Below are 18934 nucleotides of genomic sequence, written 5' to 3'. Positions count from 1 at the left end.
CCTCTTGTAAACTACACAAAGTAAAGCATACATATGTTTGATTAATAAATTATTTGAACTCTTTTCCACTTTTCTTCCATGTGTACAGGTGACCTTCAGCAGCACCTACAGACCATGTTCACTTTACTGCGGCCAGAGGACAACATCCGTCTGGTAAGCACATGCACTCAATCACTCAAGTACTTGTACAGAAGTCTTAATCTATTCAAATCCAGTCATGTTATTGATATATTATGTACTGAGTACTTCTAAATTAACCCTTTACCCTCCCTATAGGCTGTACGGTTGGAGAGTGCCTTCATTCAGTGCACCCGCTACATGGTCGTGGTCTCCACTAATGGCAGACAGGACACAGAAGAAAGTGTGGTGCTGGGCATGGACTTCAACCCCTCCGACAGGTTTGTGTTTGTTGATGTTGTAGACAGAGTAAATGGATGCCTGTACTGTTTTGTTAGGTCTATAAATCAAATATAATAAAAACAAATCATGTTTGTGTGTGTTGAAGTTCCTGTTCCATAGGCATGGTGCTTCCCCTTTGGAGTGACACACGGATTCACCTGGATGGAGACGGGTAAGTATGACAAATCTGTTTGTATCAGGTAGTTACTAGCTCTGTACCAAACCCTAGGGAGCTGCCTTGCTGTCTTCTGTTGTGTAGGCAGCTACCTTCTAAGGGGCCATTCACACCAAATGGTGTCTTTAATGTCTCTCTTTGCTGCCTACTATTTGGAACAGCATCAAGAGCACGCTAAAGACTAGGTATGTTCTCGATATCTGTGATCTATTTCATCTCTATGTCTTCTTCACAGGGGTTTCAGTGTGTCCACAGATAACAAGATGCACATATTCAAGCCAGTCTCAGTCCAAGCCATGTGGTAGGCACTTCTCTGTTTCCTCTCTAACTCTACATTAATTGTTCCCTTGGTTCTCTGTTTTCTAGTATAGTGGCATGTTTCAAGAGCATCTCTTTCCATCAGGTCTGCCCTGCAGTCTCTTCATAAGGCCTGTGAGGTGGCCCGATGTCACAACTACTTTCCGGGCAGTCTCTTCCTGACCTGGGTGAGTTACTACCAGAGCCACGTGTCCTCCGATCAGGCCCGCATCAATGAGTGGAACGCCATGCAGGATGTGCAGTCCCACCGCGCAGACTCACCCGTACTCTTCTCTGATGTGTGAGTATGGATCTGTCAATGGTTTTGCTGTTTGAACACAGTTTTGACCTGGCCCAGACAAAATTTGCAAACTTTTTTTTTTTTTACATTTTTTGCGCTATTTTTCGTTTGTTTCTGAAAAGGGATCCCCACTATTTCCTGCCTCAGAAACATTCTGCATTCCGTTTGAACTAGATGGAAGGTGTATTCTGTAATACGACTAATTTATTGATGTGAAAGAGGAATGAATACTTGAGAATGGATTGATAAAGGAGAGTTAACAATGGGAGAGCTAAGAATGGCTCCCTTCCCGGTTTGCTTTTAATTTAGCCTGCCTTGTGCAGATTTACTGGCAAGTTTGTGAATTCACATTGTAACTAATGAACACACATGCTGAAATAGCTATCGGTTATTGCAATGGTTACCAAACTTTTTACAGCGGAGTACCCCTCCAAATGTTCAACATCCTTTTGCATACCCCTCTCTTAACGCATAGCTAACATTCACACAATGTATTTTGAAAATATTTATATTTAACGTTGTTTTTGTAAAACAATAAACATGTTATATTTGTATATGTTTTGTAAATGTTATATAAATCATATACATATTGAATAAATGGCTTACCGTTTGAGATGGATATGCTAGATATGATATAACTGCATAACTTGAAAACTCCCCCCTCATTGCATCGTGGTAAGCAAGAATAGCATTTGGTTCTGTGCCTGGAATTGCGCATCATTGCAGGTATGGCATTGCCGGCCGACTTCAAGCATTGCGGGTAAGTATCTGTGCATTGCGTGGTCAGCTCAAGATGCTTTTTTTATGTCACATTTGACACTGTTAGCAAGGTTGAGCTCATTTGCTGAAAAAACATCATGCGACAATGGAAAAACAGGTCTCTTGTATGCGAGCAAATGTGAGTGAAAATTACTGCGTGTGAATGTGAAAAATTCACATGCAGTATGAATTTATTTCCCGTGCAATGTTCACATGACATTTTGCATAACTGTGACATAAACAATACTCGAACATTAAAAGTGCCTTTTCCCATGGTCACAGCTCTCCTTGTTTCGTGCGTGCGCACACACACACACACACACACAAACACAAAGCACAACGAGTGAAGCCAGATACAAAATTAGTTTTTATCTGTCAAAAAGTTGCTAATGCCATCCTACTTTTTTCTGCAGCACGCTATTCAGAAGAGAGAAGCGATCATACTAAAATGACCTTAGGAATTATAAAACAACTCAGATTTTAAGCTTGCAGTAATATCTAAATCGCCAAAAGGCTATATGCACGTTTTGATGATGTTTACAGTGATGTGCTGACTTACAGATGACTTCTCCAAAGATCCATCAGGTGTGAGTTTTTATAGGTTTATTGTTTGGTTCGTTGGTCCGTTGGGTAGATTGCATTCTCATCACAAGCGAACCGCTCCAGGGTTCATTTTCAGTTGTCCGAGACCACCTTGTCCAGGAGGTCTTGGACCAGTTATTTTGGTCAGGATCCGAGGGCAATTGCTGTGTTCATAAATGCCTAAATGAATCGAACTAATGGAGAAAATGCACCAGGTTCCAAACAAATGCTCCAAACAAGCTAGGTGTGAAAACGCCATTCTTTTGGCGCCATTCGCCATTCGTTCTTTTTTGTCATTGGGCTTGGTGGATTTAAAATATCTACATAAATGTCAACTCATTTTCGTTTGATTTTGCTTTATTTCTACAGGCCAACTGAGCGAGAGAGAACAGAGAGACTCATAAAGACTCGTTTAAGAGAGATTATGATGCAGAAAGACCTTGAGAATGTGACTTCAAAAGAGGTGTGAATGCATACACATTCTACAGATCACCTCCTGAAGGATACATTTATTCAGATAAATCTCAAATGTATTCACCTCATGCACTTTACCTGTTTAGATCCGCACTGAGTTGGAAATGCAGATGGTGTGTAACCTTCGGGAGTTTAAAGAGTACATCGATAATGAGATGATCATCATCTTGGGTCAAATGGACAGGCCAACAGAGATATTTGAGCATGTTTACCTGGTGAGGGACTTAACTCATATGTTTTCATGCATCACTATTACTAATGCTCTAAAACTTGGGGTTGGGGTATTGAGCAAACCACTAACCTTAAGGATTAAACTTTGCCACATAACCCGTCCTGTTTGTGCTATGAACGAGAATGATACCTCAAATCGTGCGGCTTGTTGAGGAGAGGTGTGCTATTGCTATTGTTACCTAGCAGTGCCCCAACAACCACCCGGAACACCTTAGCAACCGCAAAGCAACTCACCAAAAACCAGAACCAATACAAACCATTCAGAACACCTTGGCAAACGAATTGCAATGCCCTTGCAACCACACACAACACCTTAGCATCATACATATTCTGTAGAATTTGTAAAAGTCTAGATTATTTTTAGATTTTCTTTTTCCAGTTACATAGTAGCACAACGATTTTCTCTCTGCTTGTAACATTATCACATTGCTTTAAGTTTTACTTACAATGGTTGGGCTACAGTGTGCTGTCAGTAATGGTCAGACTGTGTTTTAATTACAGGGTTCTGAATGGAATGCATCTAATCTGGAAGAACTGCAAAACAGTGGGTGAGTTTTGTTCTGACCTTCTGGTCTGTGAATACCAAAAAAAGAAGCTACATTTGTCACACTACTTTAGTCATACAGTAATGTTAGCTTTTTTATTGTCTTAGAAATATGTACATTGTGTGAATTATTATACTGATATTTAATGGTGTCTTTGTGTGTGTACCATCAGGGTGCAATACATCCTTAATGTGACGCGGGAGATCGATAATTTCTTTCCAGGACTATTTGAATACCATAATATCCGCGTTTATGATGAAGAGGCCACAGACCTTCTGGCTTACTGGAATGACACTTACAAGTTCATTTCTAGAGCCAAGTGAGTGTAAATAGCCTTATTTTGTTTTCTTTGCACTTGTCAGAAGCTGGGGATAGCTGTCATTAAACAAAGATTTTGGTTGAAATGTGCGCTTTTCAAGTACTTTGAATGAAAGAGCCATATTTCCGGTAGGGCTGGCCTTATAAATCTCATATCATGCTTTGAGTCATTTTAAATGTAATTTATATAGTGAGTTTGCAGAATAGGCTATAGTTTTTTGCTCATGTCACAGATATACCATGGTTTTAATGTTTAAATGTCTCTACTGGCTGATACAGTTATACCTTTGCACGGTATATGCCAACAAGCCATAATTTCAGGCTTGCTTAATAACAGTGTGCCAGCTTTTCATCAGGAAAGTATTTTTTTCTCTCTTTCCCCTCATTGGTTTCATGTAAAATATTCATTCAATTTAATTGTTAGTCTGTGTGTTGGCTTATAGTTTTACAAATGTCATATGACAGTACTAGTACTACCATCTTTTAACACAATACTATTCTTTTTTTTTTTTTTTCTCCCAATTTGGATTGGCCAATTCCCAATGTGCTTTTAAGTCCTTGTGGTCACGTAGTGATTCGCCTCAGTCCAGGTGGTGGAGGACGAATCCCAGTTGCCTCCGCGTCTGAGATCGTCAACCTGTGCATCTTATCAAGTGGCTTGTTGAGCGCGTTGCCACGGAGACATAGCGTGTGTGGAGGCTTCACGCCATCCACTGCGGCATCCACGCTCAACTCACCACGCACCCCACCGAGAACGAACCACATTATAGTGATCACTAGGAGGTTACCCCATGTGACTCTACCCTCCCTAGCAACCGGGCCAATTTGGTTGCTTAGGTTGCAGTTTGGTTGCTCCTGGCTGGAGTCACTCTGCATGCCCTGGGATTCAAACTAGCAAACTTGTGAACTCCAGGGGTGGTAGTCAGCATCTTTACCACTGTACTACCCAGGCCCCTAACACAATACTATTCTGATACCTACAGGAAAGCAGGAGCAAAGTGTCTAGTGCATTGTAAGATGGGAGTCAGTCGTTCGGCCTCCACTGTGATTGCCTATGCTATGAAGGAGTATGGCTGGGATCTGGAACAGGCCTTTGAATATGTTAAAGAGCGTCGGGCTGTCACCAAGCCCAACCCTTCGTTTATGAGACAACTGGAGGAGTATCAGGGCATTCTGGTGGCCAGGTAAATGTCTGTTTTGCATTTATGCTTATTGGTTTAAGATGGATTCAGCAGGATCCTAGTGTTTCAGTTGCTGTTGTGATGTTTTAAGTTGGCGTCACATTATAGCCTATTTTTCCAGCAATTTTTTCAGGCGTAACCATTATTTACATGATTGCCAGCTTGTAGATGAGAGACAGAGGCCAGATTAGCATCTGCCAGTGGAAGGTCCTTTATCCCTTGACCGTTGGGACTCCCTGCTGAGTTAATGGCTCTGAGAACTGGAAAAGCAGATCAAACCTGCTAGAAAAAATCGTTCTGTCATTGTGCTGGGCTTTTGCGGTCTCGTCAAGTGACAAATGAGCTTCTTTTACCGAAGAACTGACAAGATGTCATGCTGATCTGAATGTTTTCATCAGCGATCGTTCTCACAGCTACGGTACATATCACAAACAACGATTGTAACCCATAGTGATTCTGTCACCAAGCGTTTTTACTGAGGTTCTCATACAATAAAATTACGAATAAAATCATAAAGTAGAGGCAGAACAGTCTGTGTTTGTTGAACAAGTACTTAGTAAAAGCTGCATATGGAGACACACATTCTACAGCAAGCCTCGAGGGGATAAATACCCAATCACACACATTTACAAGGTAAAGGAACTCCATGAATCTCATCTTAAATTACTGTTATAATTGTTTATATTCACGCGGTACTCCTGTTGTTATTTCGGTAAGCTTCATGTGATAGGAAATCAGAGAGAGAGAGTTGGGGGGAGTCAGTATGTCTGTCACCCCTTCACCTTTCTTAATTAGCAAGTGTTTCATTCCTCTGAAAGAAGAGAGCGAGATCTCGCCAAAACAGTCTGTAAGTGTGCACCCTTGGCCAAAATAGAGTTGGATGGAGTCGGCTAGTGTGACGCCAGCTTTAAGTAAATTTGAGAGATTTGTGTTGTCCAGGGTTATAGTAGTTTGGGATTTATTACTTAGTTTTTATTTCTGTTTTATTTTCAATTAGTGCTTTAAATGTTATTTTTTACATTTTTTTCAAGTTTTTTTTCAGTGTTTTCGACTTTATTTAATTTTAGCTTTTCAGTATATTTAGCGTTTATTTTAGTTGTATGTTTATTTTTAATGTGTTAACCAATAACTTTTAAAAAATACTTACATTTTTTTAACATAGTTATTAAAATATATAGTATTTTAATTTATTACTATTTATATATAATTAAATATTTAAGTTTAATGAAGGTGGTATCAGATTTTATAATATATTGTGTATCAAAAACTAAATCTAAAGTTAATCTGGGTTATTACTTTAGTCATGAAAATGTAATTTAGTTTATTTTGTTTGTTTTTTCAGTTATGTTAGTTTCTATTTCAGTTAAAAAAAAAAACATTTAGTTTTCATTTTAGATTTAATTAACAATAATAACTAGTGTAGCCATGCATCTATCTGGAATGTCTGTGTGCATACACATTTAAACAGGCAGGTATGCCACTCAAGCACATGACCGCAGACTTGTTTTAACCCAAATTTTAATGACATGGTAGACATGGTACTTTGATTGTACTCATTAAAAAGTCACAATGGCTGTTCGACCACATTCCACTGGGGGACTGTGTCTTTGATGTTCTTGCATCTCTAAGGTTATTGATTTGTGCATGTGTGACTCCATGTGGGTGGCTATGCATGAGCAACACTGGGCTTTGCACGTTCTGCATATAGATATATCTAAATGGGCATATTTACATTTTTAGATCTAACAAAACCACTCAAGCAGTGACATTCTTTATTCTACACATGTAGCATATTCTACCTTGAAATCCACTTGATAGTCAAGGTTTCTTGCACAAAAAAATTAAAAACTTCATAATTCATTTTTTCATGACAATTTAATGGCCCCTTTAAAGAATTTTACAAAAACAGGATGACCGTCAGTAATTTGTAGTTCTTCATACAGCAGTTGACATTTCACTGTTGTGTTGCAGTGATAAATCACAAGCTGTCATCTGTGCACTGTAAATAATGTGTTGTTACACTTATAACTGAGTCTCACATGTCTGATTAGAGCAGAGGTGTGAAATAAGCTACATGTGTTGTGACTCTTTGATGTTCTACAGAAATGTTATGTAATTACTAACTACTTATATAAAACTGTAATCTGTTTACTTTACTGATTACTTACTCGATGAAGTAATCACATTTCTATATGAATTTACTTTGAAGTTACTTTGTAAAACACTTCCCAGAAAAGTTTTTGTTTTTTTGCTCAACAAATTAAAAAGAATGTTAATTTCCTCCTTGTTAATTGTCACACACAAGTCATATACTCTGCACTGCACATTTTTCCCTTAAAATGTAACACATCAGGGGGTGTAAACCCTTTAGCTGTAATAGAAATGCAAACAGACATACACATGAACATAATTCATGTTTTAAATTCTACATAAATAGTACTATTTTAGAAATGTTTAACCTAACTAATGTACTTAAAAGTAATTAACTTAATTGAAAGCCAGTAACTGTAATCTGATTACTAGAATTTTAAATGTAATGATTTACACTACTTTTTGATTTATAGTTATTAGATTACAGTTTAATTACATTGATTTTTTTAATTACATAAATTGTTTTGTAATCAGATTACTCCCAACACTGCTATTGACTCATCCCCCATCATTTGTACTTTGGACATGAATGACACCTCAAATCATTGAGGAGAGGTATGCTATCGTGTTTTTTTTTTGTGATCAGACTTTCATCTTGAGAGTAATAAAACCAGCAAAAAAATAAATAAAAATAAAAAATACCATAGAATTACATTGGAGGAAACCAATCCATATCTAGGAACCAGAATACAGGTCTCCAAGTTCAGGGCTCTAATGAATTTGTCCAGTAAGCAACCACCCAGAAAACACTCACTCGCAAACGCATAGCAACGCCCTGGTGGCCAAACACAACACCACATTGTAATGTCACGCTGACATTTGCACAGGCAAACCAACCACATTTTCTTAAAACAAATATGTAGTTGTGTAAAAAAAAAAAAAATACTTTTTAGTGCTTTCTCTTTTAATCGTTCTTATACATAATTTTTTTTTTTTACCTTTTTCTTTTCTCCATAATAGCAAACAGAGGCACAATAAGTTGTGGCGTTCCCACTCGGATAGTGACCTGTCTGAGCACCATGAGCCGCTGTGTAAGGCGCAGGCTGCACAGTCTCTGGGTCGCTCTAGTTCTCGCAACCAAACCATCGGCCAGACCTCACCCTCAATAGAGGAACTACTGCAGACTCTTACACCCACCTCAGCCAATATCACAGAAACTAAGAATCAGGCAGATCCTAACACCACAAATTGGCCAGACACCCATATTTGCAACGGCCTGGGGAACCCAAGCGAACACCTCCATGAACCCTTTAAGGACCCTTCCCTCCCCATACCCAAGGCTGCCACCATGATGCCGGAGGCCAGATCTGATCTCACCTCCGTCACTATTGCCGAGACAGTCTCATTGGGTCATCCTCATCCACCAGCCGCTATACACCATCCTCCCTCGTCCCCCAGGCTTCTCTCAGATGCAACGGTCAAGCAAGTGCTCCCAGAGCAGCCTGAGGTGTCCAATCTTGTGCCTTTGGAGAAGTCTGGTACTATGGTCCTTTTGTCTGTGAATGTTAGGAGTAGAACCCCTGAGCCATGCACACAGGCCCTGGGTTCTTTAGGGCTGCAGGATCTCAGCCAGCAAGTGCCTAACACGGAAACAGACTGTGCAGGGCTAAGTCACACCAGTGATGAAGACCACCAACCTAGTGCCACGTTACACAGAAAGGGGCTCTCTACCACCCACCTAACTCTAAGCACAGACCACATTGACTTCTTCAGTGCCAGAGAGAAGTTTCAGGGCCTTTCTCAGGAGGGGCAAACACATGGGACTGAACAGACAGCGCTGCAGACACCTCGGGACAAAAGTCCAAGTGTAGAGACAAAGCACCTAGTTCCTGACTACCCCATTAAAGAGGAAGAGCAGAAAAAGGTATGTTATTTTTGAGAAATTATACAGTTGAATTTGCTATGGAAACATAGTTCACCCTAAAAATTAAAATTCAGGAGAAAAATAAATAAATAAAATTGCTCGCCCTTATGTTGTTTCAAACCCGGGTGACTTTCTTTTTGTTAAACACAAATGTGGATGTTTGGCAGAATGTTAGCCTCAGTTACCATTGATTTTCAGTGCATCTTTTTTCCATACAATGAAAGTGAACATTCTAATATTCCTAATCTCCTTTTTTTATTTCACGGAAGAAAGGCGTTTTAAATGACATGAGGGTGAGTAAATAATTGAGAAAAAAAAAGAAAAAAGTAAATGACACAATTTTTATTTTTGGGTGAACAATCCCTTTAGCAAAAGTCTTTTTCATGTACTATATAGTATATAATAATAATGCTACAAGAAGCTAGAATGCGATAATTCATTTCTTGAATTTCTTTGCACAAATACACAAAGTGCAGTACTTTTTATGTGTTATTTTCTCCATAAATTTCAGCTTATTGTGCCTTGGTAAAGTATTCAGCCCCCAATACTGTTTTCAAAAAAGTGTCAGATTCTAAATGAATATATATATCTAAGGTTTCTTTTGAAATATAAATCAGCTGTTGAACATCATGACAAATCAAAATGGAAATGAAAAAATAAATAGCCAAAGCCATTAAAGAGTTGTTTAAAAAATCTAAAACTTAAACAATGACATTTAAAGATATTCATGCGCTTAATAACTTTAAGGCTAACCTTGCTCAGGTCAAAGATACTGTCTTATAAAAACGGTTTGGGAACTGTGAAACATTTTTGTTCATTTTTTTATTTATTAATTTATTTTTTAATAACGAAACCAAATTATTTTCAAGACATTTATTTAAGTGGTTTTTGAATATCTGTATTTTTCCGGAACACTGTACTAAAATACTCTGACTGTGTTTCCTGCGCTGCTACTCAATGGACAGTGCCATAGCTTAGGAAATAAAGTGTTAGTTAGAGTTGCCTGAATTCCCACCGATACTTAAAAACCTATCCAATTTGTTGATGGTGTCCACCTCTTTAAGAAATTAGTGGATATTCTGTTTTGAAATACCTTATGAGCATACTTTTCCTTTCTATAAGGTCAAAAAGTACGGTCGGATTTACCATTGAACAAACCAAAATGAAGACAAAACAAGGGATAAGAGGGATATAATTGTGAAGGAGCACAAATCTGGAGAAGGATACAAGGCTGTTTCAAAGGCACTGCACATACCTTGGAGCTCAGTTCAGTCCTTAATTAAAGGATGAAATATGGAACCAAAGCCACACTGCCAAGGGCAGGCCGCCCTCCTAAACTGCCATTTTTCAGACAGAAGTCAGTGGCTCCCACTGAAAATGATGTCCATAGGAGCACAATCTTCAAGCTGTTATACAAAAATGGCCTTTATGGAAGAGTGCCAAAGAAGAAGCCTTTATAAAACTTTGATGCTACAAGGCATGAAAGAAGGTCTTGTGGTCTGATGAGACTAAGGTCCTGTTTACACCAGGTATTAAGATCCATCTCCAATGATCTGACCACAAGTGATCCGATAAAAGTTGCATCACCATTTACACCTGTTATAAACATGCATCTGCTGTGATCACTTGTGTTCCGATTTCTAGCAGAGGGTCTCTGATTTCGTAACTACATACATCGCTCACTACTTCAGTTTGTTACTGTTTAAGCACAAAAAGGTCAAGAAAAGAAAGCATGAAAAAATCGTTGCATTGTCTTGAAATTTAATCTAAGTTCAAATGTGATGTTAATAGTAGAATTCTCTGATATACTTTTGGACGAGTCCAAATGTAAGTGAACTATAGATGTTCATGCTTTACATGATCCGTGTCACTGAATGTTGATAGCAGGCATGCAGAAGAAGTACAGTAAAGTCTTGTGCATGTATATGTATTAGGGATGTGCCACAGTGGTCGATTATTTGACTAGTCTTCCAACAACTAACTATTAGTGGGGTCGACTACAAGCATTAATATTTTTAGTGGTGGTGGTTTTAATGGGAGGTGCGGTTCTCTAATTACTTGAGAGATTTTTTTTTTACTTGAGAGCGTTTGTGCGTGATTATAGCTTGCTGTGCTTAAAAAAAAAAAAAAAAAAAGTAAATAGTCAGCACAGTAAAACCTTCTTTAAGAAGTTTTGTCTCTTTAATGCTTTTGTCCATTTATTCACCGCTGTTGTTTCAGCCAAAGTGCCACATCAGTAATACATTACTGTGTACAATACATACATTAAGATGATCAATGTCGGACATTTAATCCTCTGCTGTGAGTAATGTTTACGCATTTGGCAGTGTTTTAAACAGATTAGTCTTTTGCTGATTCTGTTTGACACTGCTTAAATAAAAGTTGCAGTAAAAAAGGTTTAAACTGCTTGATGTCGTGAACTACAGGTGCATCTCAATAAATTAGAATGTCGTGGAAAAGTTCATTTATTTCAGTAATTCAACTCAAATTGTGAAACTCGTGTATTAAATAAATTCAGTGCACACAGACTGAAGTAGTTTAAGTCTTTGGTTCTTTTAATTGTGATGATTTTGGCTCACATTTAACAAAAACCCACCAATTCACTATCTCAAAAAATTAGAATATGGTGACATGCCAATCAGCTAATCAACTCAAAACACCTGCAAAGGTTTCCTGAGCCTTCAAAATGGTCTCTCAGTTTGGTTCACTAGGCTACACAATCATGGGGAAGACTGCTGATCTGACAGTTGTCCAGAAGACAATCACTGACACCCTTCACAAGGAGGGTAAGCCACAAACATTCATTGCCAAAGAAGCTGGCTGTTCACAGAGTGCTGTATCCAAGCATGTTAACAGAAAGTTGAGTGGAAGGAAAAAGTGTGGAAGAAAAAGATGCACAACCAACCGAGAGAACCACAGCCTTATGAGAATTGTCAAGCAAAATCGATTCAAGAATTTGGGTGAACTTCACAAGGAATGGACTGAGGCTGGGGTCAAGGCATCAAGAGCCACCACACACAGACCTGTCAAGGAATTTGGCTACAGTTGTCGTATTCCTCTTGTTAAACCACTCCTGAACCACAGACAACATCAGAGGCGTCTTACCTGGGCTAAGGAGAAGAAGAACTGGACTGTTGCCCAGTGTTCCAAAGTCCTCTTTTCAGATGAGAGCAAGTTTTGTATTTCATTTGGAAACCAAGGTCCTAGAGTCTGGAGGAAGGGTGGAGAAGCTCATAGTCCAAGTTGCTTGAAGTCCAATGTTAAGTTTCCACAGTCTGTGATGATTTAGGGTGCAATGTCATCTGCTGGTGTTGGTCCATTGTGTTTTTTGAAAACCAAAGTCACTGCACCCGTTTACCAAGAAATTTTGGAGCACTTCATGCTTCCTTCTGCTGACCAGCTTTTTAACGATGCTGATTTCATTTTCCAGCAGTATTTGGCACCTGCCCACACTGCCAAAAGCACCAAAAGTTGGTTAAATGACCATGGTGTTGGTGTGCTTGACTGGCCAGCAAACTCACCAGACCTGAACCCCATAGAGAATCTATGGGGTATTGTCAAGAGGAAAATGAGGAACAAGAGACCAAAAAATGCAGATGAGCTGAAGGCCACTGTCAAAGAAACCTGGGCTTCCATACCACCTCAGCAGTGCCACAAACTGATCACCTCCATGCCACGCCGAATTGAGGCAGTAATTAAAGCAAAAGGAGCCCCTATCAAGTATTGAGTACATATACAGTAAATGAACATACTTTTCAGAAGGCCAACAATTCACTAAATTTTTTTTTATTGGTCTTATGATGTATTCTAATTTTTTGAGATAGTGAATTGGTGGGTTTTTGTTAAATGTGAGCCAAAATCATCACAATTAAAAGAACCAAAGACTTAAACTACTTCAGTCTGTGTGCATTGAATTTATTTAATACACGAGTTTCACAATTTGAGTTGAATTACTGAAATAAATGAACTTTTCCACGACATTCTAATTTATTGAAATGCACCTGTATATGTGTACCCCCTTCACTATCTTGCAGTTCTGCACTTTTGAATGCGCAGCGAGGATCATCCTGAAGCACTCCGGTTATATTGAAGTGTGCCATTTTACATTCAGGATGCGCATAAGCGGTTTTGTGCCGCTCTGTATTGGAACCTTTGTTATTTCTTACTTCTCCTACATTGATAGTTTTGTGCAATAAGATGTTATACAGTAGTTATTTTGCCTATATTTTTGTTGAATATCTATTAGTTACCATGTTTAAGTGCTGCGCTTAGTCTGTATATACACCTCTGAAACGTTTCTGATCGGGGTCACGTGAACATACTGGACCCTAATTATACATTATTATCCTTAACGTCGACTAGTAGGTAAACCTACTGAATGACTAGTTGATTATGAAAATTGGTAGTTTTGCACATCCCTAATATGAATGCACTTTTTCAAACGTATTTCTTTTGAAAGCTGCATGTAACCAGTAAAATGAAAAACTCTTGTTTTAGCACAGTGGTTGATTGACAGGTGAGTAGGCGGTCCTTCCCTCTTGTCCAGGACACATCAAGATGGATTAGCATTTTCAACAACCTCCAGATGCTTTTTAAGTGATAAGCTCACAAAATGTTTTGTGATGGGATTGCCCGAAACAGATACCTGGTGTAAACAGAATCTAAAGTTAAGCTTATTTGCACAAACAATAAGCAATGTGTGGTAATCTAAGCTATGTGCGCTGATAATTTGATAAGATGAATGCTGCACAATACATGAAGATTTTGGATAAAACCTACTACCTCTGCCAGAAAGTGTAAACTAATGAGGAAGTTTGTGTTTCAGCAGAACAACGACCCAAAACATTGCCAAAGCAACACTGGAGTGGCTTAAAATGAGGAAAAGTGACATCTTTGAGTGACTTAGTCAGTGTCATGATCTTAGCCCCATCAAACATCTGTGAAGGGACCTAAAATTTGCTGTTCACTGCCACAACCTAACTAACCTTGTACAGCTTGAGCAATTTGGAAGGAGGAATGAGCTAATATTGCTCCATCACAATTTATAGAGACTTGTCCAAATGACTGATGGCTCATTTTTGTGGGGGGATGAATATTTATTAACTGCTGACATTTCAGTTCTTAAATTTTTGTATTTTTATTTAGAATTTTATTTTTAATTCCAAAAAAAAAAACAACAAAAAAATCTCAGTATAATTAAAGTTTCAGGTTGTGAAAATCAATTGTGTGAAAGAGCGGTTGGGACTCGATGCTTTTTCAAGGCACTGCATTTAGTTTTTAGAATGTTTTATATACTGTATTTATTTTAGACAGTTAAATGTAATTATGAACAAAACTATGCATATATATGTGTTAACATTATATTATCATCCCGCAGCAAGGGAATAATGTTACTAAGAGTAAGTGTCAAACTCCATTAAAATCAGGTTCTGTTCCATATTGTGTCTCACCTCAACCATGTTTTGAGTTCAGTCTCATGTCCCACACTGCCACCCACTGTTGATAAAAAATGTTGCATGGGATCCTTCATGTCTGTCATGGTGTTTTGATCAGTCGCCTGCAGTTGCACAATTCGAGTTAAAGGTGAAGTGTGTAATTTATTTATTTATTTATTTATTTATTTATTTATTTTTTATAAAAATACTTTCTCTTCACTTACTAAAGAGAATTAACACTGTGGCTCTGTGGCACTTTAAACTGGTCTGTTTGTTTGAGCTGCCTGACATGACAACTTCTGGTCCAACCAGTGGAGAGAGTTTGGTGTGGAACTACCTGTTGCTCCAAACAAGGCAGATTGTGGGGGTAAAAAATGCAGACTTGCATTGAAGGTGGGATCCAAGCCATATCTAGGGAACAGAATATCATAGAGTCTTGGGGTGGGCTTTTCTTGTGACCACTAGACCCAAGTATACTTGGGCTCCCTGTGATGGAAATTGTATTATCAATACAGTCCGTGCATACCATCTACGTTTGTGCGTGTTGTTTGTGAAAGCTTATGCTGTTGACTGTGCTAAAAGTATTACAAAATCAGTCATAGTGTGTATGTGTCAAACGGGTATATACCCTACCCTTCAGCAACCACTCAGAAAATCTTAGCGCCTGCATAGCAACTTATTAACAATTACTCGGGCCACCTTACCAACTGCATAGCAATGTTCCTGCAACTTGGAACACTCTACCATCAGGTTTTACAGTTTGTTTTTTACAGAAAATGTAAAAAAAATCTCTATTTTTGCAATTCCGTTTTGTGCCACTAGTGACAAAGAAATTACACACTTCACATTTAAGTCATGGAACAATTGAGTTATATATTAAACGCAAATAAAAATACCTTTCTGTTTTTGCTGCAGGAGAGCTGCAGTGTCTCAGTCCATAATATAGTTCCAGATATGGAGTCCATACGGCACATTATAACCCCTCCCCCTACTCCTACCAGCCAACCTATTTACTGTAGCAGTGAGGAAGAGGAGTTAGCTCAAGACACATCAATGGAAGCTGAAATGGAGAAAGTGGATCACAGGAAAGACATGCAAAGCAACTGGCCAAAGGGAACTGTGCGCCGAGCTACCAGAGAGCTAGAGCAGAAGATCAAGCAGAAGGTCTCGTCAACGGCACAGGCATCCTCGGCCCCCATGTGTTCCTCACGACGCTCTCCCGTCAACACCAGCACCATAGAGAGAACTGAGGAGACCTCACCCCACACACACCTCACACCTGATCCAAGCACTGTGTCAAGTCACTATCACCAGCCTCAGAACATTGTAGAGAAGATGGAGAAAAAAGAACGTTTAGCCGATGAGGAGAGAACAGGAAGTGAGAGTGAGAGAAGACTCAGGGAGGGAGAGCACAAGCACACCGGCTTTTTCAGGTCAGATATGAGCCTCATCCACTCAAGACAAAGCTCATCTTCAGCTGGGGTTGTTCAGCTGGAGGGAATCACGGAGCAGGAGAGTTGCACAGACTCAGATTGTCCTTCTAGTCGCTGTCCTAAGGACATGAGGGAAACTTGGGAGACCCTGAAAGAGCTCGGGGCGTTCCTCTGGAAGGTGAGTGGCTTCTCAGACAAAAGGCTTAGCCAACCATGGTCGAGAAGGGAGCAGAGAAAGAGCCGGGCTGAGCGAGAGAGGACCAAAGAGGTGGAGGCTCGGATCCGTCAGGCCGGGCTGACACCACCCTCAAAGATGAAGCGATCGGCCTCATTGGCCAAGCTTGGGTCGTTAGAGCTCTCTCCCATTGACCTAAGCAAGCTCGATATGAGTCCCACCTTACTCACTACTTCCATCAATAAGCCACGGCCCCATTGCTATTGTGATGATACCTCAAAAAAGAAGCGAGTTGTTCCCCTTTGCAATCCCGATCTCCCTTCTTCGTCCACATCGCCTGTTTCTTCCTCTGGATCGATGATGCTTGGACACACCGAGGATTGTAAGACTGAAGAGGCAGAACGTAGTGACTGTGATGTCATGCCACTGCCACTCTCCCCATCGTCCAATCAGTGTCGGGGGCAGGATAACGCACAGGATGCATTGCTATCTGTGGCGACACGCCAACAGTACGGGAGAACACATCCCTTGCGGAGGCTGAAAAAGCGAACCGTTAACCCTTACCACACTATGTGACTCTTACTCTGTTTTTATGCCTGTATGTCAGTACGTTTACATGCGCTTTTATAATCGGGCTACAGCGGGTTTTTGCGTAGTCTAGGTACAGTCTTCATCTGTTTAAGTATACATGATTAACCTATGCATAATCGAAAATTTGAAGGAAGGACATCAGCTGAGGACAGTGTCAGAACTTAACCTTTTAATGGCCAATATTTGCCCCTGGATTTAATTTTTTGGGGCATTTTTTTTTTTTAACTTTTTATAAGGGCTTTTTTTCTTACCATTTAAAACATACTGTGTCTCATTTGATTACTTTTAATCAGTTCATTAACACAAATTGTCAAGATTGAGAATTTATTACCTCTTACCCTATAAATTAAATCAACATCAACTCACATTTTTTGCAATAATATTTTTAAATAGGACTATAATCGAACATTTAGAACTGTATAAGATGTTACAAATAAGAAATAGAATTAAACAGAACAGTAGAAGGCTTTTTCTTTTGTTTGTTTTTTTGCCCTGGCATTTGGAATTTTGGGGGCATTTTTGGTGACATTTTTGCCCTGAGTCCCTCTTAATTTCAGACCCTGGCTTAGGAAGTGTTAAATATGAATGTGCACAATGGCGAGGCCAGTTGTGGTCTGATTAACGTGTATGCTGGACAAAGCTAAGGTACAATTGCATTATCTAGGTCTGCTAGTACAACTTCCCAAAAACTGACTAAAGCGTTTACAAGAAGAATTATTGTTTTAGGCCAACTGAAATTGAACTTTTAAAGTGCATGTAAACATACTGTGTGTGTTTGTGCCTGCCAGTGTGAGTCATTGATTAACCACTTGCCATGCATACCTCAGTGGGCCTTAAAATTGCAAGGAAGATTCATAGTGTGCAGACTTTTTAGGGCACGAAATTGAATGTGTTGGTGGGGTTGATGGTCCATAGAATAGGAGTCCTGTAATCCTGACACATCATTTGAGTAGAAAATTCGCTGCTCTGGAAGAACAATACATTCCCATGACTGATGTACTTTTTGCACAATGTCTATCAAGTTGCTCGTTGCATACAATAATGGTAGTAAATTTGCCACTTTTTCCTTTACCTCTCAGTCTATGAACAGATACCACAAAATGCTCTCTGCTGAATTGGTATGTATTCTGAAGAGTGTGTGTGTGTGCGCACGTGTGTGTGTGTGTTGAGGACTGAAAAAGAGCTATAGAGGAGTACATGTTTAAATGCATTCAGAAATGAGTGATATGTAATTGTGAGTGTAAAATTATTACATATGTGAGATTATTATGTGTATGCATGTGGGTCTAATGAGAATGGGGTCAATTCTGTGGTACTTGTAGAATGTAGAGTTTATGGGCCTCAGTGTGCGTATGTATATTTTGTGGATGTGTATGACATGTATACTTCAGTGTGGGTGTGTGCACATTTTCTGTCCGTTTTAAACTCCAGTGCAGTTTCCTCCTTCAGCATTTTCTGTTTTGTTATAGATTTAAAAAATGTAGGGGATTTTAATATGCACTTTTTATCATTGTTTTACATGTTTTTTTTAAACTGTGTATTCTGGAAGCATGCTTGCAGAGTATGTATTTAGAGTTTCTTGTAAGGGTGTTTGTTGTACAATGCAAAAAAAGAAAAAAACAGAAATGTGTCTTTCTGTTCATTGTAAGAATGGAAATTTTTTTTCTCTTTATCGTGCTTAAACTGTGACAATTAAAATTTTAAAAGCACAATGGGGAACTGTTTTCTTGTATTTTATTAATCTAAATGATTCACTTGTTCTGTGTTTCCCCTTGAAATGTGTAGTTGTTACATTTGGAAGCTATTAAAGGGATAGTTCACCCAAAAAAATTTAATTTTTATAATTTGCATATCCTCATGTCATTCCAAATCCATACTTCCATACTCTTTTGTGGAATACAAGATTTATAAGAATGTTCGCTCTTTTTTTTTTTCTCTCTCCATACAATCAAAAGTGAATGGGAACAAGGGCATTCAGTTCAGCCTAACACCTTTTATGTTCCCTGTCCTGGAAGAAAGTAAA

The 18934-nt window shown here is 39.0% G+C and overlaps 1 protein-coding gene across 1 annotated transcript in view; it reads left to right on the top strand.

The window, feature by feature from the left end:
- The window catches only part of LOC127431349 (protein phosphatase Slingshot homolog 2-like), a 43103-nt gene extending 24480 nt beyond the window's left edge, over positions 1-18623 (top strand). Inside the window, exons 4-15 of the mRNA XM_051681766.1 lie at positions 89-153; positions 277-398; positions 506-571; positions 810-875; positions 978-1172; positions 2883-2976; positions 3074-3202; positions 3720-3766; positions 3936-4082; positions 5065-5265; positions 8374-9277; positions 15628-18623. Coding sequence (XP_051537726.1) covers positions 89-153; positions 277-398; positions 506-571; positions 810-875; positions 978-1172; positions 2883-2976; positions 3074-3202; positions 3720-3766; positions 3936-4082; positions 5065-5265; positions 8374-9277; positions 15628-16896 — 3305 coding nt within the window. The 3' untranslated portion in view covers positions 16897-18623. The remainder of the gene's footprint in view (positions 1-88; positions 154-276; positions 399-505; positions 572-809; positions 876-977; positions 1173-2882; positions 2977-3073; positions 3203-3719; positions 3767-3935; positions 4083-5064; positions 5266-8373; positions 9278-15627) is intronic.
- The last annotated feature ends 311 nt before the right edge of the window (positions 18624-18934 follow it).

The sequence above is a fragment of the Myxocyprinus asiaticus genome, chromosome 40, assembly GCF_019703515.2.
Source record: "Myxocyprinus asiaticus isolate MX2 ecotype Aquarium Trade chromosome 40, UBuf_Myxa_2, whole genome shotgun sequence".
NCBI lineage: Eukaryota > Metazoa > Chordata > Actinopteri > Cypriniformes > Catostomidae > Myxocyprinus > Myxocyprinus asiaticus.
The sequence above is the reverse complement of the archived record's forward strand: the minus strand, read 5'-3'. Positions and strand labels throughout refer to the sequence as shown.